This window comes from Polypterus senegalus, chromosome 4, assembly GCF_016835505.1.
Source record: "Polypterus senegalus isolate Bchr_013 chromosome 4, ASM1683550v1, whole genome shotgun sequence".
Taxonomy (NCBI): Eukaryota; Metazoa; Chordata; class Cladistia; order Polypteriformes; family Polypteridae; genus Polypterus; species Polypterus senegalus.
The window spans coordinates 109,864,504-109,891,593 of NC_053157.1; the positions used below are offsets into that span (position 1 = coordinate 109,864,504).

Sequence of the window (27,090 nt, forward strand, 5' to 3'; positions counted from 1 at the left end):
GTTAAGCAAACTACCTGACAAGACTTGATGCCATTAAAAAAACAGCTTCACATCCCCATATGAAGCCTTGATCAGAAGGCTTTGACTGTTAATTCAAAATTTTCTTCAGATTTCTGTCACAGTACCCACTGGATGCCAGTCTCGTGCCAGTATTTAAGACATATTTGGTGTAAGAAAACTGTGTCCCAGTAAATTGAGTGCCACTACCAGTCACTAAAACTGTCTGTAGGTTTAGCTTTGGACTGAGGACATGAAACCTTTCTACAAAGTTCTTTTCCATCTTCCCTTACAGTGCTTATTAGATATCAGTCCTGTGCCAGTGTTTAACTTTGGTCTTCATTTTCAAACAACCTATATGAAATTACTATCTCATCTTGTCATTTTAATAATTTAATCTGAACTTGCTTAGAAATTTTAGATATATACAGTATTTATGGTGAAGAAGCATAGCATATAAGCTTATGGCTCATGTAAAATATTCTCATGCACTGCAAATTACTTGGTGATGTGCTTTGTGGGAGCTATGGTTATCTTCAGAGGAGGTTGAAAGACTGTGTTTTAACATAACCAGCATTGCAACATTTTGAAAAGACTGATTAGAAAAAATGCAAGACATGAACACTTTATAAATGTTTCATAAATTGAAAAGAAGTAGTAGCAATAGTAATAGTGGTAGTAGAATCGCTACATTTACAGAATACAAAACAATTTGACTTGCTTATCAGATTAGCATACAACACATTACCACTCTTATCTGATGTTCTCCTTAGTTCTTTTGCCACATCATTTTTTCAGTTGATAGAATTGGTAATGTATTCATTCAAATCAACCAAACAGATGATTTAGAGTTGACAATTAATCTAACACGTTTTTGGATTATAACTGGAAAACCATTAAAACCCACACAAATCTCCACACAGACAGTTTTCAGGTCTAAATTTTAATTCAGAACCTTAGAGTTCTGATGCAGCAGTGCTGACCGCAGTTCTTCTACCCCACCCTTTGAACAAAAATGTCATTGTGGAGGAACTCATCTTCAGTTGCCATGAACTGAAAGGAGATACTGTTAATGCTGAAGATTACTTTGTTTTTTCCATATTTTATTATCACTTTACCTGGTGTCTGAGAACTTCAATTTTTGTCCTCATCTCCTCATTATCTGAAGTTTGCATTGCTCCTTCCAGAACCTGAAGAATAGATAGATAGATAGATAGATAGATAGATAGATAGATAGATAGATAGATAGATAGATAGATAGATAGATAGATAGATAGATAGATATTTTTAATTTTAAAGCTTTATATGTTATATGACAGATTAGCTGCATTATCTAACCTGGAAAGAATTAGTTTTTTTTCCACAAAGGTTTTTACCATTTGAAATATAATTGTTCATCTTCATATGAACATAAAATAGCAATATTTTCCCATATTTTTTTCAATTCTTTAATTATAAATAATTTTTTCAATCTACTATGAGTAAGAGCTTTAAACATTAACATTTTTCAAAATTACCTGATAGCCAGATATATATCTAGACAGATACCCAAACCCATATTACAACTACTCCAATCACAAGTCTCTAATCCAAAAGAAACTTTTATTTTCATACAATGTATTAAACAGACTCCTTCACTTCTCTCCAGTTGAGCTTTGTTCAGCTACACTCCTGACTCCAACTCAACTGCACATTCATGTTTAACAAATAAGGACATGGAAGCTTCACACCAAGAGATCACTCCAATGGCTCCAGAGGTCCCTAACAGGGCTGTCCAATTGAACAACATTTCACGTTCAGCCCTGCAGGGATCCAGCAATTCTGGAGGAATTCTACCACCCACCATGTTGTAAGAACATATTGCCCTGGACAGCAGTCCTTCATCACCTTCCCATCTAAAGATGGTACTAGCAACCATTCAGGCTGGAATGCCAGTCCATCCATGCACTCTATTGAAATGAATAGATATGGAATGACTAAATACATACATACGGATGGACGGATGGACAGACAGACAGACAGACAGACAGGCAGGCAGACAGACAGACAGACAGACAGACAGACAGATAGATAGATAGATAGATAGATAGATAGATAGATAGATAGATAGATAGATAGATAGATAGATAGATAGATAGATTTTGTCTATATGGAATGAACACACATTTAAATGTTTTAAATTATGCCATGTGTGTGTTACAGAAAACAATCTAATAGCTCTTACTTCCTGACCCTATATCATTGTCTCTCCTCGGCATAAACTTCACAAAGAAATGCCACAGCAGGTTTAGATTTAACATTTAACTAGTGTCAAATAAATCAGTTTGTCATCGCAGTTTCTCTGACCTTGGATTACATTTTTATAATTCTCATGTATCACTTTGATGACATGCTTGTACTGTAGAGAGGCAGTGAATCTTATTTCAAAACATATTTACTGTATTTTATAGGCCCTCATGTAAATTTTCCTTTCTCACTATCTGTGGGGATAGCAGTATAATAGATTGCACTTTTAACATAAATCATCATGTGTCTGAAGTAAAGAAACAATGCTGTTTTTATTCTGTAGGGAGTCATATATTTATTTTTCCTGAAAACATCCATATAGCTAAATCGCATATTCAGGCTGACAGTTTTTGGATGGTGAGCACACTGTATAACAGTGGATGGAAGTCAATGACAATTATATGTTGGAAGCTACAGCTCTTAAAAGGGCCTGCACAAATTATTCACTATTAACTTGGAATGATCTGGTTACAGTGCAGCTGTTCAAAGCCATATTGATGTTGTGACTGGGATGTTCCCCCCATATAAACCACACAACAACAAAGAACAAAACTAAGAAAACACACTGCAGGAGCTCTCAACCCTAGGAGAAACCCATGCCTTTTCTCAGTGTGTTATTTCATTTCCCAGTGTTTTTCTAGGTGTCCTCATCAGCTCTCACAACAGGATTTATAGTCCAGCCCATCCCCCCCGAGAAGCCCCTGTCCTCTCTGTCACCCAGTGGAGTTGTTCTTCATCACTATGAGCGTTCTCTCTTGTTTTCTGTCTTCTGTTACCTCTTCATAGTTCTCTCTTTATAGTGCCGCACACACACTGAGAGAGCTAATTAGACTAAACTGCTTTTAGTTCCTGGCAATTTACACCTCTATTTAAAGCATGATTACTAGAAGAGAGATAGAGTCGTTCTACCCCCAAAACTGTGCTTACGACAGCTTTGTGTAATCTCATATAAGGCCATCATTTGAATTTTAATGCACTTGCTGATCGCATTGGCCCAGTTTTGTAGACATTTAAAAAAACGTTTAGAATCATGTTGTTTTCACATAAAGAACACAAGCCTTTACCACTTCCCCTTTAGCTCAGCTGCCCTTTTCTTCACACCAAGTTTTGCTTCATTTTTTTTAATTATGTCTTTTTAAAGATAAAAGCAAAATCCTCAATTTAGATTTTTATTAGACAATGAAAGGCAAACAGCAACACTGCCTGCTTTTTATTCCTTTTAAACATCTGTCATTTTACCCAAGCAAAGTATTTCTGAAGCTTTAAAAATCTGTTTCAACAGCAGAGTACTTCCGCAGGAAACATTAGTGGTTTACCAAATTCTGTACCCTGGTGCAGGAGAAAACAAGTGTTTGTAAAAATATATGTTGGGTATATATTGAAGTTTATGCCTTTGAAAAAAGCAAGACTGTGATATGTCACTTATGTTTCCTCTTTACTAAATATGAAATACCCCAAAATTGTACAGAGTACAGTAGTTGGCTGTGTGATACAGTATATTAAATATTTATTGAACAAGTAGTTCACAAAGACTAACAGAAACTCATTAAAGCAGGCGGTGGGTCCTTTTTGGCTAAGGTACTTACTTAGCTTAAAACCACAAGGTCACAGGATCAGTCACCACCTCTGACTCACTGTGTGACACTGTGTGAGTCACTTAGCCTGCAAGGGCTGACACTGTAAAGGACACAACTGTATTACAGCTGTGTACTTCTAAAACGCCTTTGGATGGCATTCACTAGAGCAGTGCTTCTTCATCTTTTTGAAACTGTGAAGCCTTATACGAAACAAATCTGACCTGTGAAATCTCTATGACAATGCTGGAAAAAAAAGGTAAATACAGTAATATTTTATATGCATATTTATGCAATAAGATTAATAATAAAATCTGCTTCATGATTTAAGCATAATAGATGTAAACATGCTGCCATTAAATGACATAAATCATCAATACTTGGTGTAAAGTTTGTTAATGGCAGCCTTAATGTAGGTGTCCTATTTTGCCTAATTTGACATTTTGTTTTCTTTGCAGTAACAGTCGAAAATGTGCTTTTACATAAGCATGTAGAAGCAAAATAGAGTAGGAACCCGAAGTCCACATTCACTTTAGGTTTTTGTGTAAAATTTATCAAGAACTAAACTAATCTTACATTTTTTTTACTATAACGTATAAAGAAGATAAGTCAACATATCTTAACAAAAGTAGTGTGAGTTACTTAGAAATAATGACAATATTGAGTTTTTAACCTCAGTGTAAACAAAAAAATAGGCTGATGCAAGGCCAATAACCCCAAGCTGCCAGGTGGAGCCCTCCCTGCATTATGGAGGTCCCCCGAAGACCATCAGGGCATCAAGGACATTAGAGTTTTTATACACAGCCCTGCTGGATATCATGGGGGCCACTAGGAGGGAGGAACAATATTTATTTGCCTTATGCCCTGGAAGTATGTCCGAGTCACATGGACAAGGGGAATGACATGCTTCTGGGGTGAAGAAAAGGACTTTGTATCTGACCCGGAGGTGATAAAGAATCACATGGACTGGGGATTGGAACACTTCCGGGTCAGGGAATATAGAAGGATTGTGGGAGCTCCCAGATGGCGAGCTGAGCTTTGTGGAAGGAGGGCAACGCGTCTGGGAGTGGTGGAGAGTTTATTGTATTGGATTATTGTGTATTGAATGAGTATTGTAGAGGAGAGGGTGCTTTGTGCACTGTGCTGTGACACTCCAGGTGTCTGGAGTCTTGGACAGGGGTTCAACGGAGCAATAGCACCCCCTATCTGTCACAGCTTATTTTCTTTTCTTTCTTTTCTTATTTTTCTTTAACTGAGGGCAATTTGAGAGAGTAAAGGTTGTTACTGTACCACCACAAAAACAGCTTTGTCTATTGTGGTCAATGAGATGAACATTGCTTTGGTAATAATATGCAGTATAGAATGCTCATTTAAGATTTAAAATGCTAATGCCCAGCTGTCAGATTATGGTTAGTGAACTTGAGCACATTGTTGATTCTGAATAAATTAAATGAAATTACTGCTTTTTAATGAAGCAAAGTGTTTTAACTACTGCAAGAGAAGTGAAATGAAATATTCACTTGGATGTCCTTCACTTTAAATGAACTCAAACATCACATGGACTCTGTAGTAATGTAAAAAATATTGTACTGCACTGTGAGTGCATGCATTGGTCTTATGTTAATGTACTTGACTTAATGTAATAATACACACATTTTATTTCTATTAGAGGTGAAAGAGTAGCTAGTACTGTTGTCTCACAGCATCCTATGAACAAACAACATCCTATGTTTAAATCCTATGCGTTCTCATTGTCTGTGTAGAGTTTACACATTTTCCCTGTTTTTGTGTAGGATTTTCCCCAGGTACTCTAATTTTCTATTCCTCCGCATGTTAGATGAAATAGTGATTCTAAACTGGGTGTGTGTTTCCATGAAAGTCCTGGGTCTAGCAGATCTAATATAATACCATATCAAAGAGGTCAAAAATATTTTTTTTTATTAAATAATAAGCCACTCACACAAACTGAGTGATTTGAAAGAGTGAAGAACTGCAATTGAAACAGAAAAGAACAAACCTAATGTCCCTCTGGATCTTCCTATATAGTTATTTGACCTGTTTAACCAGTAGTCAGTCCCTTTTCTTCTGCAAATCAAACCACATGACCTCTCACACTTTTTCCACCTGCCACTTGCTCTTACTATCACCAGTCTTTCTGTCTCTAAACTCAACTGGCTATTAGCCAAGATATGGTTTTAAACCTCACTCCAGGATATGGACAATCAGTAAAGGGCAGTTACGTCCTCCAAAATTCCTGGGACCTTCATGTCAGGGCTCCATCTAGTGGCTCTAGGTATTTTCACAATCTGCCTTTCGGCTGTCATTTAAATGGCTAAGCCATACCCAACTCATCCTACATACTGTAAAATTCAGTAAAAGACCAAATATATCTTGAATAGTCAGTCTTCCCACTCCTAATGACCAGGAGCTTTTTTTTACCTTTTCCTATTCCCTGCTGCAATCCTTTCACATGTTTCCTCTTTTTCTGGGGCACACTTATTTCCGACACTGAGACAAAGTGTTATATTACTGCCAGCATGGGTCCCTTTGTTTTCAGGATTCTGTCAATTTATTTCTATACCGTATATACTGTATAATGAAAATGTGCAAACTTACATGTACTGAAAAATGAATTTCATTTTTATTTTGCATTTTACCAATATTATAAATGTGTTGTCATGCATGTATCACCTTATCAGCTCAGATCAGGTATGTCAAAGTCAAAGCGAACAAGACAAGACATTGTGCAAATACAAGACAAAGAAGTAGCAGCAATATTGACGTGTAGTAAGCAATATGAACACTGATGCAATGTATGCTATTTGGAGTCTAGATACATAAATATAGTCAATAGATATGCAATAAAATAAATAAAGAAAAGATATAGATACTACAGAAATTATCAGTGTATGATAATAGTTGTTTAAGGCATGTGTAAACAATGACAGGTCAGAATGTTTCACAGCAGAAGGATATCAAGAATGTCAAAATGCTTAAAGGTCAGTATGATATTTTCAGTTCTTTTCTACATGTGATACTGTTATTAACAGTCTTGCCTCTTGCCTCTTCCCTCCACAACTCTGAGAAGATGCCACTTGAGGGCAGATGACCCCACCCTCATCACGCTGAAATGTCCCATCACTTTCTGTCTGAACTATATACAGGCAACAATTCCTGGAAGGAAGCATCTCAGTCTTGACCTGAGTCTACTGCAGGACGGAGCTCACCAACACAGCAGATAGCCATCAGAGGTTATGTTTACTTTACTTGTTTACATTATTTTCTGTGCTGGACCATTTATTTCACTGCCAAGAGCCATTTTTTCTTGTTTTGTTATTAAATGGGGTGTCCGTGTTAGCACCCCAACTTTTCTTTGGACTTTGTTTTTTCGCTCATATCTGACAGGGCATATGTGTTAGTGAATTAAATGTACATAATTTTGGTATGGGATAATGAAATCAAGAAGGTTCACAACAACATGGTCAGACTGATGTCGTAAATTCTGAAGTTATGCCACTTAATTCTGCATATGTCATCTGTTTTAAGTTTGCATTTTTATTATTTTTTGTCACTGCTATTACCAAAATAAGATGTGATGTTAAACAAAGACAAAAACAACAGATTGACTTGATGGATGCATAGGAATATCTGCTTAGAATGCATCATCCCAAGTGAAAGCACATTTCTGTAAAAGCAATCGACTTTAAAGACTCATAAACTATTTTTCTTAATTTCGATTTGCAAATGCTATATTAATTTGAAAAAATGGCAAAGCATATACACTTGAATCCTTTTATAAGTAGAACTCTGATCAAAAGCTTAATAAAGAAGGAAAATGAGAACTGTGTACAGTAAAAGCATTATATTGGTGGCACAATTACCTGTGCAATTCAAAGGATAATCACAAGTGGTAAGCACATTTACCTACATTATTAAGTCGTCTTATTTCACATTCTTGCTGTTCCTTCTTCCTTCTTAAGTGTGCATTTTGTTCATGTAGGCACTGATTCTGTCTTGTAACTTCTTTTAATGCTGCACACATATTTTCATTTTCTTCCTAGAAAGAAAACAGCAACCAACATCATGCAACATCTGCCCATTTTGAGCATTAAAAATATCATAGGCCTTAATCCTCACCCAAGTGTGATCTTTTATTGGTACTTGTGTTTTCCTTCAGGGTAGTTCCTCTACAACTCTTCTACACCAACATGCAGTAAGTGCTTCTTATAGTTAATTAGTTGTCCATTTTCATACAATTTCAAAAGTAATTGGACAATTGACACAAAGGCTATTTCATGGGCAAGTGTGGGCAAATCCGTCGTTATGTCATTATCAATTAAGCAGATAAAAGGCCTGGAGTTGATTTGAGGTGTGGTGCTTGCATGTGGAAGATTTGGCTGTGAACAGACAACATGCGGTCAAAGGAGCTCTCCATGCAGGTGAAAGAAGCTATCCTTAAGCTGCGAAAACAGAAAAAACTCATCCGAGAAATTGCTACAATATTACAAGTGGCAAAATCTACAGTTTGGTACATCCTGAGAAAGAAAGCAAGCACTGGTGAACTCAGCAACGCAAAAAGACCTTGACGTCCATGGAAGACAACAGTGGTGGATGATCGCAGAAACATTTCCATGGTGAAGAGAAACCCCTTCACAACAGCCAACCAAGTGAACAACACTCTCCATGGGGTAGGCATATCGATATCCAAGTCTACCATAAAGAGAAGACTGCATGAAAGTAAATACAGAGGGTGCACTGCAAGGTGCAAGCCACTCATAAGCCTCAAGAATAGAAAGGCTAGATTGGACTTTGCTAAAGAACGTCTAAAAAAGCCAGCACAGTTCTGGAAAAACATTCTTTGGACAGATGAAACCAAGATCAAGCTCTACCAGAATGATGGCAAGAAAAAAGTATGGAGAAGGCGTGGAACAGCTCATTATCCAAAGCATACCACATCATCTGTAAAACACAGTGGAGGCAGTGTGGTGGCTTGGGCGTGCATGGCTGCCAGTGGCACTGGGACACTAGTGTTTATTGATGATGTGACACAGGACAGAAGCAGCCAAATGAATTCTGAGGTGTTCAGAGACATACTGTCTGCTCAAATCCAGCTAAATGCAGTCAAATTGATTGGGTGGCGTTTAATGATACAGATGGACAATGACCAAAAACATACAGCCTAAGCAACCCAGGAGTTTATTAAAGCAAAGAAGTGGAAAATTGAATGGCCAAGTCTGATCTTAACCCAGTTGAGCATGCATTTCACTTGTTGAAGACTAAACTTCGGACAGAAAGGCCTACAAACAAACAGCAACTGAAAGCCACTGCAGTAAAGGCCTGGCAGAGCATTAAAAAGGAGGAAACCCAGCATCTGGTGATGTCCACGAGTTCAAGACTTCAGGCTGTCATTGCCAGCAAAGGGTTTTCAACCAAGTATTAGAAATGAACATTTTATTTCCAGTTATTTAATTTGTCCAATTAGTTTTGAGCCCCTGAAATAAAGGGATTGTGTTAAAAAATGCTTTAGTTGGCTCACATTTTTATGCAATCTTTTTGTTCAACCCACTGAATTAAAGCTGAAAGTCTGCACTTCAACTGCATGTGAGTTGTTTCATTTAAAATTCATTATGGTAATGTACAGAACCAAAATTAGAAAAAAGTTGTCTCTGTCCAAATATTTATGGACCTAACTCTGTTTCACTGTACAGTATATGTGCCTCTTAGTGTACTATTCAATATTAGGCCTGTTTGAATCGAATAGCCTCCCCTCTCTTATATATGCCTCTTTTCTGTTGTTCATCAACATCATATTGTGGAATGACAGGTCATTTAACACACATCAAGTTTAAACTTAAGTGTTTTTACTATTTATGCTATTATTACTATTACTATTATACTATTTATTTAAAATTAAGTTTGTTTGATTGCATTACGTGGAATTTTACTTGATTAAGTATCATTTAAAACAGTGGCAGAGTGGATAGTGCTGCACTAGCCTATTGCTGGGAAAATATTTGCATTAATTATATAACAACAACTTTCTAACAGACTGGATTATACAATTGCCCAGTGTAAAAATGAAAAACCTTCACCAAAATAAAATTAAATCAAATGTAAAATTAGCAAATAAGAAATACATGGCATCTTCCAAAAATGAATGGTCAGTGGCCACAGAGAAGAAAACAAACTGTTATAATGTGAAGGTCTGCAGAGATGTAACCCCCCTAGAGAGCAATGGTTCTTTCTTATCAAGACTTAACAGTCATATTTTCAAATATGTTTCTTTCATATTGTCATGTACACATAGAGTAAGTATTTCTTGCAGTTTATTAAGTGTATATTGTAACACTTAACATAGTATTGACTGTGAGGTTGTTTTATTGCCACCTGGTTAAGGACTTGGACTTCTGACTAAATTTGACTAAATCACATAACCTGCTTGCCTCCACTTCAAAAAATAAATGTAAATAATTCTACTTAGTACCTGTAAAGCTCCAGAAGAGAATGCTCACTATACAAACCTCAATCCATCCAACTGTTTTCTAACTGACTTACCCAGTTTAAGGTCACAAGGGGGCTAGTGTCTATCACAGCAGCATCAATTGTAAGGCAGCAACAAACCCTGGTTAGGACACCAGACCACCAAAGATTATACTCACTCACCTTGGGCCAAATCAGAGTGTCCAATTAACCTAACACACAGGTCTTTGAAAGCAAAACTGGACTACCCAGAGATAAACTCACACAAACCCAGGGAGAATATGAACAAGCTGTGTCTGCACCAGTAATCACATCTAGGAGGCAATAACATTGACCATTGTGCCACTAGTACACAGAGGTGCTGTATAAAATTAAGTTTGTTTGACTGCATTATGTGGACGTTTACTTATTTAAGGGACATGATGTATTTGTAAGGTAGGGCCAATTTAGAGCAGTTTCTTCTTATATATTCACGAGGGCTTCTTCTAAAAGCTAAAAGCTTTCTTCAATACCCTAAGGCTGTTCTGCGTCTTATCTGGGGTCATCTAATAATAATGAAACTGACACAATATGGAGGGGAAAATAACAAGAAAAAGGGGTTTGTTGCTAAACCTTTTACTGCACTTTATAAACGCAGCAGCTTGTGTGCCTTCATGAGAATTAATCTACAGATATTACTATTTTTATCCAGATATACATGAACAATGGCATGAGATCATTAACTATGAATTTTAATAATGTTCAAAGACAATTAGGCTCATCCAAATGAGGAGTGTAATTAAAGAGAGTGACAAATGAATTTTGTGGAATACAGATGGTATGTTACTAATTAACTTTGGAAGCAATTTGCCATTTTTGGTTAGTCCTCTGGTTGTCTTTCACTCTTCTGAGTGCCTTTTAAATGCCTTTGTTGAACATGATTTGCAGACGATTTAGAGGCCAGAACTGTCATTGTTACTTAATAAATAACGGGGGTGTTTGGGGGTGTGCAGCTATTTTTCACTTCTCCAAATTGTATGGTTGGTCTTGACATCAGCGACTCCCTCAGAAGAAGCCAAATGCAGTAACAGGGCCTGTGGGGGATGGTCAGCTATAAGGTTCTGAAAAGCAAAAGTTGGCTCTACTTTTGTTTTTTTCAGTGTTCTAATAGTCTTTGCAAATTTTAAAAGGATGAATTCTCATGGAGACTGGATGTCTTTTGAGTTGATCCTGCTGGATTATGCTCTGTTCACTGAGTGTTTACATTAATGTGACCTCACTGCCAGAGTAATTTTCAAATATGTGGCACATGGGGAAAGGCCTGGGGGAGACTTTCAATATTAAGGATTTGTTTTAGCCACACAGAGAGAATCAGTCAACACAACTTTGAATTTTCCATTTTCCTCCTTATATTATTTATATAACTCAAGTAAAAGTGAACGAAGAGAGTCGTGCAGGGAAGAATCAAGTAATCTGATAACCAGGAAAGCATGAGATGAGTTAAGAGTAACATACTCCTGCACCTGCAAGTAGAATCTGGTACAAGAAAAAGCTCCAGTGGTATCAGAATGAAAGTAGAATAATAAGATTTAGTTAAATATAATCTTCATTTACATAAAATGTATCTCTGTGTGGTATCTGTAGTGCTGCTATCATGTATCTTTTGCGTATTTGTCTATGACAGAAATGCACTGTGGGAAATGTTTTTGGGGAGCACTTGTGATGAGTGAAACTGCCAAATTTTGTTTTGTATTCAATTTCATGTGGTTAATGCTAAAAATATTTTCATATATGATTTTGCAATCATGAAATTCAAAAGCCACTAAAATAGTTTTATTTGATATCGTTTAAGTTTTTTGGGATGGAAAGTCAGGAATATTTCTCCTTTAGGGTTAGGCAACAGCATACACCCTTTTCGTACCTATACATTTATCAGAAAAATGAACATCACAGGAGAAAAAGTGCTCTTTTCTGTTTAATACAACATACAGTTTGGTGTCCCTGTTAACTGATTTCTGTTTTGGGGGAGTGTTAAATGGGCATCAGTCATGCACAGAAAATAGCATGTGGTGTCCCTGTGCATACACAAATGATTGGTCATCAATAAAATAAAAATACTGGGGGGGCAAAGATGTGGTTTTCTAGTGAGGCTTTTACAAAATAAAATCCCCATGCTTTTGCGAATGGATGAGATGAAAATGGTGGTGATCAAGTAATATATAAAACTAAACACACTTCTTCCTGTGTCAATGATGTGAATTTCACAAAGCATAACTTTTTCAGTTTCACACAGATCATTTGGCAGGACAAAGGCACAGTGTTTTATGCTGATCTAGGTCTATCCTGTAAGGCATTTTCATCTTCTCGTTGTTCACATGGGGTTTCTAAAGATACTCAACATTCCATCCACACTCGAGGTGGATCGACATCTCTAAACTGTGAGCGTACCCTGCAGTGTGCTTTGCTAGAAAGCTGTAGGCATCAGAGGTAGAATACAAAACTGGTTGCTTAACTGGCAGATACAAAGGGTAGAGATAACAGGAGAATGCTCCATGTTGAGCAATGTAATCACTGGAGCCCCTCAGGAGTCTGTGCTTGGACCTTTACTTTTCTGATTTATATTAATGACATTGATTTTATTATAATTAATAAATCTGTGAAATTCACAAGTGACACTAAAATTGGAGAGATGGCAGACCCTGAGGAGGCAACAAATAGAATAAAAAAAAACCTGGACAACCTTCAGAACTGGGTGAACACTTGGAAAATGCAGTTTAAGGTAGAAAAGTGCAAAGTGCTACACACGGGCAAAAGGAACATCAATTTTAAATATAAGGTGGGAGACATTATCATGCAGGAAACATCCTCTGAAAGGGATTTTGTAGTTTATGTTTATGTAACATTGTCATTGACTAAGCAATACACAGAAGCAATTAAAAAGGCATCCAAAATGTTAGGTTATATCATAAAACCTGTTGAATTTAAGTCAGGGGATGTTATGCTTAAACTATATAATGCGTTTGTAAGACGGCATTTGGAATATTGTGTGCAATTCTGGTCACCACGGTATAAGAAAGACATAGCAGCACTTGAAGCTGTGCTGAGGAGAGCAAACAGGTGCATCCCAGGGCATGTCCCACTGTGACAAATTCACAGAATTAAACATGTTAATCTCAAGTAGAAGAGACTACGTGGGGACCTAATTCAGGTGTGTAATACTCAGAAGCATTACATTCTTTTGTATTAAGGCTCAATCATGTTCTCAAGAACATCAGTGGAAATTAAGGGTAAGTGCATTTAAAACCGAAACCAAGAAGAACTTCTTTACACAAAGACATGTGGGACTCTGGAACAAACTACCAAGACATGTAGTTGAAGCAGAAACCTTGACAAACTTTAAGTAGCGTTTGGATGAAATATTGGGACAACTTAGCTATTAGTTAAACAAATGCACTTGATGGACGGAATGGTCTCCTCTCGTCTGTCAAATTTCTTATTTTCTTATGTGACCCAGCCAGGGATAGACTTTGTAAAGTGAAAACTGAGTTTAAAATATTGATGCAATGATGTTGATATTTTCCTAGAGAAAAGGTACAGGAGGCTCCATCTCCACATCATATAATTGTTTGTCAGTGAAAATTACTTGATATTTCTCTTCCAGAATGAACAGCTAACTTTTTCATGTTGCTTTCAAGAACAACATTCTATAAATGTTAAAATTATTATTTTCCTAATCTGTGCATCTGGACTTCCTCAATGTTATATCCTTTTGGCTTTCCTGTTGTGTTCCCATATTTTTAAAACATTTAATTTATGCACAGTATACTAATTACTTATAAACTGTAATATGGTAAGGCCGGAAGAACAGTGAATAATGCAACTCAGGGGTAATGCTAGAATTTTTTTTGATAGACTAAGGTTGTAGATCTATGAAGCTCAACATGGCTAACTGCTTTCACATTCTCATTTTTTTTTAAATTTACACTAACATGAAGTTCATCATTATTATCACCATCTGCAATCATAAGTAACATTAATGACAACATAAATTCAGAGGAATACCTTCAAGTTTTGTTTTTGTTAATTTAACAGCTTTTACTAAAACTTTTAAATCAATTATTTTTAAAGGTTTTATGTATGTGATCCAGGCAGGCTTCCACAGCACAGACAGACGTGAAAGTGTGCCATTTAAAAAAAAATAAAAAAGGCTTATCTTAAATAGATAGAACTTTATTTGTCCCCAGGATGAAATTTGTCTCTTTATGGAAGCTCAATAAATAAATAAATATTATTATACATATTATATTATTATAACGTATTATACCAAACAACAAATCACTCTCAGGTATACACCAGAATAACTAAAAAGAAAGAAAACTTCTGACTGGCAATTACAGTCACAGTTAGGCATTATACAGACATTATACCTTAGACATTGGTATAGGATGGGACTACAGTTCTGAATATTTATTATAGCACTAAATGTCTCTCTATTGTTAGATTACATTGAACCTAAAGTGGAGTTTAAATTTTGTTCCCATTAGCTAGATATAAAATACTATTAGATAAATACCATTTGTTTTTCAATCCTTTGCTTTGCCAGTATGAGTTTCTTGTCAAACTCCCGCTGCTTCTGCTCCATTCCTTCCTTTAGGTGGCTGTTATCCTTCTGCAAAGTTGTTAAACTCTTCTGCATTTCCATAACCTGGAAGGTAAAAGAGTATCCAAAATTATTTCATTTGTGCCTCCTACATTTTGTCATTAGGCAAAATGGACAAGTTTCCAACAAGCGTTTCAGGCTGATTTGAGGTGATGCTTGATTTGAGAATCTTACTCAAAAACAACAAACACCCAACCAAACAGGCTTACTGATAAGTGAAGATTCCAGAGTTCAAGTCTTACACATCCAAACAGATCAGTACAGCTCTGAAGTCAGAAATGACTTCATTTACTATTTTTTTTTGAGCAATTCTATTATTAATTGAAAATTTGAGCTCTAGTACTTGTCTTACCTTTTGTTCAAAAATTTGCTTCATCATTTTGACATGTTCATCCCACTGTTTATTCACTCCAAGTACCTAATTAAACACAAAGCAAACAGAATTGAAAAAGACACATTAAGCTTCCACAGAGAACAGTGATGGCCAATGGTGCCTTATTTCCTCTTAGAATGAAATGCTTCCTATTGTTTTCCTGGTTGTCAAGTTCAAAGCTCTCATATGTAATTTAGCACTTAAAAAATAAATAGTCTTCTTCCGATTTTAAGGCCCACAACCTTAACTTCCCACAAATATCAGTGAATATTTCTTAATTAACCTCTTCTCTTTGGGTTTCCAAGGTCTTGATCTGCTGTTTCAGAGCCTCCAGAGAAGACACTGTTACATCGCTCTTCAAGCCCTGCAGAAGAAAACATGGAGTCACAGAAAAGAAATGAACTGATTGTCAGTCAGGCTTCTAGGAAAAGGTTGCTTTTATTTTTTTAAGTTGGCTGTTTTAGACAGAAAGACCACATAAAGCAGAAATTTTGAGCAATATTCTATGCACAGTATCAGAAATTAAATTTAAATTTAAATGTTGGTAAAGCAGATAGCATTGCTCTCATTTAGGTGCTGTGATTGTTCAAAATATGCCTCCCTGGAAACTTGTAGATTAGAATAATTGGTGAATCCAAATTGGCTCAGTGTGAGTGTGTGTGTGTGTGAGGGTGTAGTGTGACTAGGTCTGCACATCAGTAGGCAATTTGTAGGACAGGTTCCCTGCAATCCTGAAATCATCAAAGCTTGTCTGATAATGTTTATTTTACTGTTTGTTATTAAGTTATGTAAATATCCTTATTTCCGAAATTAACTAATTACTTAGATAATTAAAAATTGAGTATTATTTAATAATGTTAATAAATGACCCAGCCTGTGATATACTCATAAAATAATGTAATATTCTTTATACCCATTAATCCAATAACGCAGTTACTAAAGGTCTAAATAATTTTGTGCATTTGCATAAACAAGTAAAGTTTTTTTTTTCTTGGTGAAAAATAACAAGGCTAGAGACAGAAATGTTCAGATATGTCACAAAACCTTGTCTTTCCTTCTTTTCCTCTTAATAAATGCCTATTTTTAGCAATTTCTTCCCTTTATATAATGTGTGTTTTTTACTCTGAGTTAATTCTGAGATACATTGAGAATATTGTATACATTGTAATACATTTTACCAACTTCTTAGTGAATATCAATATAAAATATTTTATGAATATTTAATATTTACAGATTTAATCAATCAATCAATTAATTTATTAATAATATATACAAATTGATACAGTAATGACAATAATATATTTCCCATTTTAGTTATAATTGTTCAAATTAAGTATCCTCTTCTTCAGGAAAAAAAAAAAAAATAATCCAGTCATCCACTTTCTGAATTCACTTAATGCAATCTCACGGTTATGCAATGCCTTCTGCCCAAAGGAGCCATCAGCTTCTGGACAATAGTAGACACAAGTCCAGCACAGCGCACAGGCACTCACACATACACACTGACTCATTTTAGTGGCACCCATTAGCCTACATTAATCTTCATGGTTTTTTGTTTTTTTTATATGGGAGTGAAATTAGAGAACCTGAATTAAAGAAAATGCATACTTACTGTAAAGATAACTTGTGAACTGTACATCGAACAAGCTCAGATTTTAACCCAGGATCCTATTTTTCTGAGGTTTGGTTTATTATTAATTAACATTTAAAAAATAATATTTTACAAGTCCCAAGACTGGCACGCAGTGACAGGCATCCCTATTGGATTTGACTCCCTTCCCATGCCTGGCCAGCAGGCACTGGAAGAAAACGGTCCTGAAAAGAGGCAGGAGGTCCCCTGCCTACACAGAGATTGGGGCATAAGATGCCCTATAAGGAATGAATATGCTGGCATCTCAGAAGGAATCAACAGAGGAACATTACCCGGCTGGGTGGCCAGCTTTGAGGAAGGAAGGGGAGTGGAATTACTACATACTCCCCTGAACAGCTAGAGGGCAGCATCCCTGGTGGAAGATACACCAATAGACAAGCACAGGGTATGCTCGAGATTGTAATGCTGTAGAGCAGCCCTGTGGGGGTCCTTGGGTGCCACTAGAGGGTGCTATCTCAGGTTATCCTCCATGGTTTTTGGGATTCCAACCAAGATAAAAGGAACCACCCTGCCACATCCAGGCAAGTTTGAGTTGGAGAATAATGCCCGCCTGAAGGTGTGGAGGAAAAGAAAAGAAGAGTTAAATAGCTTTTGTGAAGATCATAGTACAGTATTAAATAAATCACTTATTTAACCCTAGGACTTGTGCTCGTGTAGTGGTGTCTAAGGTTTGGGATGCTGCAACACCTTTACTGTCTACACAGGAAGCATTATGAGTCAGTTCTGAACTCATCACGTCTGAGAGTTGGTATACTGAAATCACAATTATTAAAATATATTTAGAAAGCATTCATTGCCATCGTGACATTATTTTGCACAGTAATATGTATCTCAGCACAACCCACAGCATGAGAAACAGACAGACGGATTATCAATGTAGGTGTAACTTGAAGAGGGGAAAACCCATGCATACATGGGAAAAACATGCAAACGCCACACAGAAAGCAGCTGGGCTAGAGACTTGAATTAGCAGCATATGATGGCACTACTACTACTACTAGCAATAATAACAATAACAACAGAAACAACAACCACAAAATAATAATAATAGTCATTTTCATAATCACAAATTGAATAAAAAGAAAAATCATTGTTTGATTTTTACTTACACATTACAAAGATTAATTACATAAATTCTATATAATCTTTTACGTGGTTTTTATACATCCTCTAAAAGAATAGAACTGTTATATATTTAAAGACATCTATGTTGTAAACATTTTAGTGTTCCTTTTTTCTTTATTAATCAATTTGGAAAAGGCAGTCTGCTTCCATAAAGTACTTCACAGCTAAATCAAACAATATTTAAAGAAGCCAGCAGATGGTGCCATGTGCACACTTTTTAGTCACCGGTGGTTTCCATTAAGTTTTCAGAGAGGTTGCAGTAAGTTTCCATTTCTGTTGCTGCAAAGCTTTTTGTTTTTGGCCTATGAAGCATATTGTAGCATTCTACTTTTGTGCTTGTTTGACTTTATGCCCTGATTAATGGCTTTGACCTGCTGGTCTTTTCTGTGCACTGAGCTATGTAATCATATGACAACTGCAGTATGAGGAAATAGTTGAAACCAGTTTTCAAAGACATCAAGTTAAACCTTCTTGAGGACTAAGTTTTAAAGGGCTAGTGTAGTTAATTCTTTAGTAGTGAAGTCACAAATCCCAATTCTCCTCTAGGTGTGACTTCTTAGCAAATGAGTTTCACCTCAGACAAAGTTCAGGAGGGTGTTGCATCTGGATTTTACTAAAGTGTTCGGTGTGTTTGCCAAGGATTGCACAACAGCATGTGAAGAAGTGGAAGCTCATGTATTTTTGAGTAATAAAATATGGATCCTGCTCCCCAGCTAAATTTTTGCTTTATCCTGTGAGTTATGGCTTGAAACTCTGAGTCATATTCAAATTGTAAATATTATATTACATATATTTTAAGTATATACTTGAACAGCGTTTTCAGTGTTACTGCATGGATTTTTAGAAATGCTACAATACATTAAGAATTCTGTTAAATTGTATGTTATAAAATATATAATTTTATAATATAATATATATTCTTTTTTTATTCCCCTTATACAGTTCAGGGTCATTTCCAGTCAAAGCTATTCCAAACAACACAGGATGCGAGGCAGAAGTCAACCAGTTCAATATGTGCACAAACCTGGGCTCACTCACATGGGGCCAAATATGAGTCATCATTTTGAAAATATAAGTACCTGAGGATAAACTCATGCTGACATGGGGAGAACATGCAAACTCCACGCAGGCAGAACTTAGACCAGAATTCAAACCCATGACTCTGGAGATGTGAGACGACTCGGCTAACCACAGTGCCACCATGGTTGCCAATTAAATATCTTTTCTAGCGGTTACATTTTATTAATCAGGTGCCTTAAACATAATTACATACAATATAAAAATATAATATTTTTATAAATGAAGCCACTATTCAAATAGACTTTCAAATTACAGTTAAAATGGTTCCCTTTTTCTACAACTCGGTGTGTGAATTTATAATCTACTTCTTCTGCCACCAAGCCTTACTGTCAGCCCACAATCCTCCATGCTCTGAATATGGCTAGCCTAGTATAGATAGATAGATAGATAGATAGATAGATAGATAGATAGATAGATAGATAGATAGATAGATAGATAGATAGATAGAACCTTATTGTCTCAAGGAGAAATTCATTCATTTCATTCTGCTTGTCCATCATCTTCTAAGCCCAACATTAATTGCACGTGCACTATATTGTAGCTCTATCACCATGACAGGTTTAAAAAGAAAGAAATACAGCAGGACAGAGAAGGGATTACAGAACTGTTTACTTGGCAGTCAAAAAAAGGACACAAATGTAAAAGCAAAATGAAAGGCTTTGAACTTGAGCTATTTAACAATTATCTATGAGTCTCTCGTTGCTGACCTTTTTCTTCCCTTTACTGGCAATCACATCCCCGACATCAGTCCTCCCTGCTGTTCTCCACCCTCCTCGCTCGATCCAACAGTCACTTTCCCTCCGGACTTTACTCTGGCCGGGATTCTACAATATTTTAAAGTAAGATATACATATATTAAGCTAGTAAATAACTTACAGAAAATTTCCCACATAATGTACTTACTAATCCTATATACTATCTAAGTGCAAGCTCATTAATTGGTTCTGTAAAAAAGTGGAAATTGTTTCAGCAATCCCAGCCATTCATTTTTTTAACTTGCTTTATCCATTACATGGGCAGAAGCTCGTTCCTTTGCACACCCAGTTATGTTGTGCCTGTTAATGTACTGTACATACCTAATGGAGGTACAGTATATGGCCAAACGTATATGGGCACTCCTCCAAATTATTGAGTTCAAGTGTTTCAGCTGCACCCATTGTTAATAATAAAGTTTAGAAAAATAAATAAATAAATAAGTGTGTAAAATGAAAGCATAGCTTTCCACTGCCAATAAGTGAATCTTACATCTGCCATGGTCAACTTTAAATGCTATTATTATGATTTAGAAAAATCTAGAAACAACAACACCTCAGCCATGAAATGGCTTGCCTAGACGCACTGACTGATATAGAGCACAAAAATTGTCTATCCCCTACCAGATCACTCACAACACAACAGTTCCAAGCTACCTCTGGAAGCAACATCAGCACTAGAACTGTGTATTGGAATCTTCATGAAATGGGTTTCCAAGGCCAAGCACATGCACACAAACTTAAGATTACTGTAGACAATGTAAACTTTTGGCTGGAGTGGTGTAAAGCATACCAACACTGGACTATAGAACAGTGGCAATGTATTCTCTGGAGTGATGAATCACACTTCACTATCAGGCAGTCTGATGAGCAAATCTGAGTTTGGTAGATGAAAGAAGAACTCAACCTTCTGGACTGCTTAGTGCTTAATATAAAGATTGGTGGAGGAGGGATAATGGTCTGGGGCTGTTTATCAGGGATTGCACTAGGCCCCGTGGTCCCAGTAAAGGGTACTATTAATGGTACAGCATACAAAGACATTTTAAGCAACTGTGCTCTTCCTCTTTTGTGGCAACAGTTTGTGAAAGGCCCTTTTCTGTTCTACCAAGACCGTTACTCTATGCACAAAGCCAGATACTTAAAGACATGGTATAACAAGTTTGTTTTGGAGGAACTTGATTAGTCTGCACAGGACCCTGACCTAAACCCTATTGAACACCATTAGGATGAACAGGAACACTGAATATGCGGCAAGTCTTCTTGTTCAACATCAGTACCTGATTTCCACAAATGCTCTTTTAGCTGAATGAGCACATTCCTTAAGCCTTACTAGAAGAGTGCAGGCATTAACACCTGTAGTTTTGGATGTCCAACAGCCCATATAGATGTGATGGTCAGGTGTCCACAAACTCTAGCTCCTATAGTGTATATTTAAATTGTATCGAAACTCATATGAACAATAGGAGAATATAAGCTCCGTCTAGACAGAGGTAGGGTAATTATTTGAATCGCTGTTCCTAAAATGATGAGGTCATAATGTTAATTGTGCCACTATTCTGTCCAAACTATTGAGGTTATTGTATAAAATTATGATGCAGTATGTGAAGCATATGAGGCAGATGAAAGGAAATAGCTACACTGCAGTATGTAGGTAGACACAAAAACATAATTGTTATCTGAGTGATACAATTCATACAATGTAATAGCATGGTGGCATGACTATTCTAAATTCATATCCCAGACAGGTACTTATCTTTCTTGAATCTGCATATTCTTCTTGTGTCTTTGTCAAGTTCATTGGCAGGTACATCAGTTTCTTTCCACATCCTGTAGGTGAGCATGTTAGGTTAATTAGCACTCCTAACATTTCTTGGTGTGGATGTGCAACTGTGTCAGTGGGCCCTGTGAGGACTGACACGCTGTGCAAAGATGGCTCCTGCCTTGTGCTTGATAATGCTAAGATAGACCCCTGTTTCCATGACTTTGTATTAGAATAAATGTATTCAATAAATGAATGCATGGATTTTAGGGTCTGATAATAAGTTTTAAAGATAACTGTTGGCAAGTTTATTGTTATCTAAACAATGTGTGATAGGTGGATGTAAAATTATTATAAGTTTTGCATGTTAAAAGATGTATTAAGATTAATTAGCCCACTTTTTTCATTTTGCATTAGACTGGATCTGGAAAAACCCCTGAAACTTCTGTTATGCTTATGGCAAACAACATATGCATATACTGTACGTTGAAGATTATGTTTATCATGCCAATGAGAACAAATATGATATATATAGTATTGATTTTACTACACAGATACAAATCCTAACACAGAAGGTTAAATAATGCAATTCAATAACACTTGTGTGTTGTGCTTGACTTTTTAGAGATAAAATTTGTATCTGCTTTCTCATCTGCTTTCAAACACCATCCACAGCTCCTTTTCCTTCTTCCCCATTGGCTCTCTTTCATATTTTGGACATTCTAAGTTTAAATTTATGCAACAGGAATCCAGTCATGTAATTTAAAGATAAATATGCCTGGTCTTGCTACTCTTTTTATCTTATTCCCTGTTGTGTATGTATACTGTATATATAATAAAAGGGTCATTTTGGGGCTCTGTAGTCATATAGCTCTCAACACTGGGTAAGGTTAAATGTTTAATGAACTTGCAATTGTACTTTGTATGTTATTTTTCATTTCATTGGGTTGTGTCTTGTTATTATATTATGTTAGTATTGTTATATTATGTAGTTATTATGCTTTGTTTCTAAAAAACAGTTTCTGAACAAGTAAAAAGCATTTGTGTATTTTGGGGCCACTTTAAATTGCTCTGATCCTCTGCAGTTTGTATCTTTTTAATGCAGCTAAGATTCAGTTTTGCTGCCTTCTACCATTGGAGATGACCTTAATATGAATTATATAACCAGGCTAAGGGTCCAATCCACGTATTAGACCTACATCCCCGACTTAAGCAGATACTTAACAATATTAGAATATTAGGAACCATGATGTGCTGCCTTACCCAATCATTGTCTCCTTACAAAGTATTGTCTGGACTGCTGCCCTCTGCACTGAAGAGACACTGTGAATGGTCTATCTGGCCCATCTTGTTAGGCAGGAGAAAAATTCACAAAATCCCCAAAGGATTTCTTCACTAACATTTGAAAGGTTTTACGAGGATAATACTGCACAATACTTAAAGAGGTGGGAGTGCATCTTAAATGCAAACTATACACAATAACTTCAGAACAGTATGCAGTTTTTACTATTCTAGCTTGACTTTGGAAAACTACAAATAAAAGGATTAATTTCACTTTTACAGGAAGTTTAATGAATGTAGTATTCTAAAGCAGCAAGAAGTTGCTGCCCAACTATAAAGGAATTGCCAAGAAGTAAGGACCAGAGAGGGACCAGTGAGGGAGACGCAAAAAAAAAAAATCCTAAAGAAAGGCCCTGCTGAGCTGACATGAAGCCGCTGTAGCTCCTCTTGGCCAGTAGGTAGCAGCATTCCACTAATATTAGGCCAGACCCAGCCGTCCTAAAGGGAAAGAAGGTAGACTGAAAAATGTCCGGCCCTTTTAATGACCTCACAGGTCTCAGGGTATTAGTTCAACCAAGAAGAGATACTGGATATGGTAGGAAGATACACAAAAAGATGTCATGTAAGTGGTTTATAAAGTTTTTGGTGGTAAGCAATGAAGGTGGCAACCATGTTCAACAGTGATTTGGCTTGTTTTGCTTTCTTTTTTCCTTTGCTTCTGTGAGTCCATTATATTTGATCTTTTCTTTCATTTTGCCTTTGCATTAAAATGCATTATTTCAATATTCTGCACTACAATGGCATTCTATTCTGATTTGAAGTTACCTTTACTGGCACAACACTTCCTTGAATGGTGATAATCAGCATATCATTCACTCAATCAGTTTTCACTCCTGCATACTTTCAGTTCATGATCATGCAGACTCAGAGATGGTAACAGCAGCATCACACACAGGATAAAAATCAGTTCTGGATGAGGGTGTTTAGCTCATCATACTGTTGGCCACACTCCTAAACAAACACTCATATTATATTTTTACACTGCCATTTTACAATCATAAGATGTTTAGTAGTATAAATAATTATCTGTACACAAACAGTACAATCTATCATTTGCCTTTCCATGACATGGTATGTAAGCCCCAGGAAGCAATGCAAAATTAAATGTAAACATATTTCCATTCATAATTTAGACTTCTAAAATGTGGTAACAGCACCTAAGTTTAATGGGATTTTACCACATTGTTAAATCTACTTCAGTACTGTGCTCACCACGCGAGATGTTTAGTGGCACTTGGTCATTCACACTTATCAGGATGACCTGTCATTTACTGAGTCAACAGTGTTCATACATCATAGTGCCAGATATGAGGAACTGATCCTGGAAGTTGTGGGGAAGCTCCATGACAACCAGCATTATAGTCATTTGTTTTTTCTGCTTTAATGAAAATTGGATGATGGAAAGCAGTAGTCAAATCCTGAATTTATTATACTGTATTACAATTGTTTTTGAGCAAATCGAATTGTTTATACAATGTGTCAAGTTGATGAGACCAGTATGTCTGGAATTGATATGTGAGAAGGACCAACTTTTATTTAAAAGACTAACAGACAAACTGTACGTGTATTCATATTTCATTTTCATTGTTAGTAGTGCTTAGCTTGGGGACAGCCAAGGGAAACTGAACACATATCACTGCTGTAAATCAGGCCACTTCACTGTTTCACTTCTGCATAGATTATTATTAAAAAACAGCAAAAAGCCTTATAGGTTAAACGTCATGACATGCATAGAAGATATTTAACTTTAGATTAAACTTTATTTCTTTTAATGCTGCATTAGGTATGAAAGTTAATAAGCATGGAAAGAACAAGTTAAAGAGAGTTATTTTTAACTTGTGTTATTCTAGAAATGCTGCCAAGAGTGGTATGAAGTGCTTCATATTCTCAATAGTTTGTGTATTGGTAATTAAAACTATAAGAAAGAAGAAAATAATTCATGGGTTTGCCAATTCATGTAAAAACATATAAAATGCCAGTTGTCAAAAAATTGAAAAATTATAATTTAGCTTATTATTAGGAACTAAATAAAAAATATTGTTGTATTATTCAAAATGTATATTTTTTTTGAATTCACGATCAATAAATGAAACTTAAAATACTCTTACCTCTCTGGCTTCGGAAGGGAAAACCACCGGCTGATTTTCAGTCATTCTGTTTAGCTGAATGCAAACTGCTTTGAGTCCTTTGCTGTTAGGAGATCCTTCAGAAACACAAAAAGATATTATTGTACTTTACTATTCCACAACCCGTCTGACTGACTCTTCATTTAGCCAACATACATTTTCATATGCTTCACATCTTTATATGATTGCTTCACAGCATTGGGGCAGCCCAAAATGTCATAACAAGCTCCACTTCCATTATCATGACTAACTACTGTATTTCAACAATGTGAAACAACCTGGAAATTGTAAATGAATTTTATTACTGGAAGAAGCAGACAACAAGGAAGTTTGTTAAAGAAAAAGAGAAAAATCTGAATGGCAAGACAGATAATGAATATACAGTATAATAAGTATCTACTTAACTAAAGAATCCCCAGGGGGTAAAGGAAATGTTATTTTTGGCATGGTGTTACAGTCAAAGACAATTATTTATAAAACGAGGGTACAGAGTTTAATCAGGGTTGTGACTGAAACAAAAGAAAAGGAAAGAAAACCTTTAAACTGTCACACACACACAAAACCAAATTCTTCACCTCTTATAAAAAGGGAAAAAATCGTTACTTGTTTGAAAAATAACAGCATCACTACATAGATAGGTAAAATAAATATTTCCCCTTCTGTCTATTATATCCTTCTTATGTGAACTTACTGTATAATTCTGGCTATCTAGTGGAGTGCCTCTCCCACTTCCCTGCCTCTGATACAGGGCAGACGTTCACCTAGATATTTCAATGTTTATATTAGTAATGTCCTGCATTTACATTAGTAATACCAGGCTATATCTATCTTGTGCAGCTCATGATGTCTCTGTATTACTGAAACTTTAGCTGTCCTTAAAGGAGATAATTTCAGGACTTAGGTCTGTTAGGACAGGTATTGTGTGCCCATCACTCTAAACTGGATGATGTGGACTTTGAAAATGTATAGGTGTTTATTTGAAGCAGTATTATTTATTTGGCAAACAGATTTACCAAAATGACCTACATATGGTTAAGGTGCCTAACATTTGTTTATATATTTCAGATCACAACTCTCACAATGGCATCACACTGTTATTCCTCTTCTGTGATCACGTGCTTCCTTCTATAATGGCTGAAATCAAATAATCTGTTAATTATAAGTTTTAAACAATGTCACAATTTGCTGTTTTCCCGGGATGTCCTATCTAAGAGGCCAGAGAAAATCAAGATGAAAAGAACTCCAGATGTTCAAAGTGGGTTGTTTCCATATGTTGGACCAGGAAAATTGCTGATGAGAATGGGCATGGCCATGCAGCGAACAGGAAGACAGCAGGAAATAACACCATTCCATTAGATCAGAAACAAAAGGTAACACATATCTTTTGGTCATGAGACCTGGAACAAGTACAAAAGAAGAATATCCAGAAGAGCAGGTCAGTTTACTTCTGGATGTTAAGGGAGAAAGAACTCAATTGAAGACTGGCCAAAGGTATATTACAAAGGTAACTGGGAGACCATACCCTACAAACCAAAGGATAATCTCCAAGTGGGCCTGGCAGAATTACAAGAAAAGGCTGTAATTTATTAGTTTAATATAGCTGACATTTTTCAATGTAGTCTTCAACTAAATCAGTATTCTGAAGCATTGCTGGCCTTTTGGATATTTCAGTGCCATTGAATGATTACTTCATATTTAATCTATCTCTGTTTTCTAGAAAGAAGGGGGATGAGGTATCTGATTTGAATAAGACACAACAATATAAGGTTTACTACTCTGTAATATATGTGTTGAAATGAAACCATGAGGTCAACAAAATTATTGAAAAATTCTCTGTATTGCATGTGTGAGCATGTATAGTGATTAAAATAAAGTTTCAGTGTTACTGTGTTTATAAATGTGTCAAA

The 27,090-nt window shown here is 36.1% G+C and overlaps 1 protein-coding gene and 1 long non-coding RNA gene across 5 annotated transcripts in view; one reads left to right on the top strand and one right to left on the bottom strand.

Annotated features, from left to right (window-relative positions):
* Positions 1–25,452, bottom strand: part of LOC120527571 (TNFAIP3-interacting protein 3-like) — a 39,547-nt gene extending 14,095 nt beyond the window's left edge. The window contains exons 1-8 of one of the 3 annotated variants that reach the window (XM_039751140.1): positions 25,340–25,452; positions 25,166–25,260; positions 19,913–20,029; positions 15,633–15,713; positions 15,329–15,394; positions 14,890–15,021; positions 7,786–7,914; positions 1,116–1,187 (exon numbers count right to left, since the gene is read on the bottom strand). In XM_039751140.1, the coding sequence (XP_039607074.1) occupies positions 1,116–1,187; positions 7,786–7,914; positions 14,890–15,021; positions 15,329–15,394; positions 15,633–15,713; positions 19,913–20,029; positions 25,166–25,210 (642 nt within the window). In that variant the 5' untranslated portion in view covers positions 25,211–25,260; positions 25,340–25,452. Of the gene's footprint in view, positions 1–1,115; positions 1,188–7,785; positions 7,915–14,889; positions 15,022–15,328; positions 15,395–15,632; positions 15,714–19,912; positions 20,030–25,165 lie in introns of all 3 variants that reach the window. The other 2 variants (XM_039751139.1, XM_039751141.1) reach the window with 2 other exon arrangements.
* LOC120527572 lies at positions 3,930–27,090 on the top strand. 2 transcript variants are annotated; one of them, XR_005633370.1, is made up of 4 exons: positions 3,930–4,116; positions 6,946–8,070; positions 15,655–15,780; positions 26,249–27,090. It is a non-coding gene; the product is annotated as an uncharacterized LOC120527572 (long non-coding RNA). The 2 variants fall into 2 exon arrangements; XR_005633371.1 differs by having other exon boundaries at positions 3,931–4,116; positions 6,946–7,108.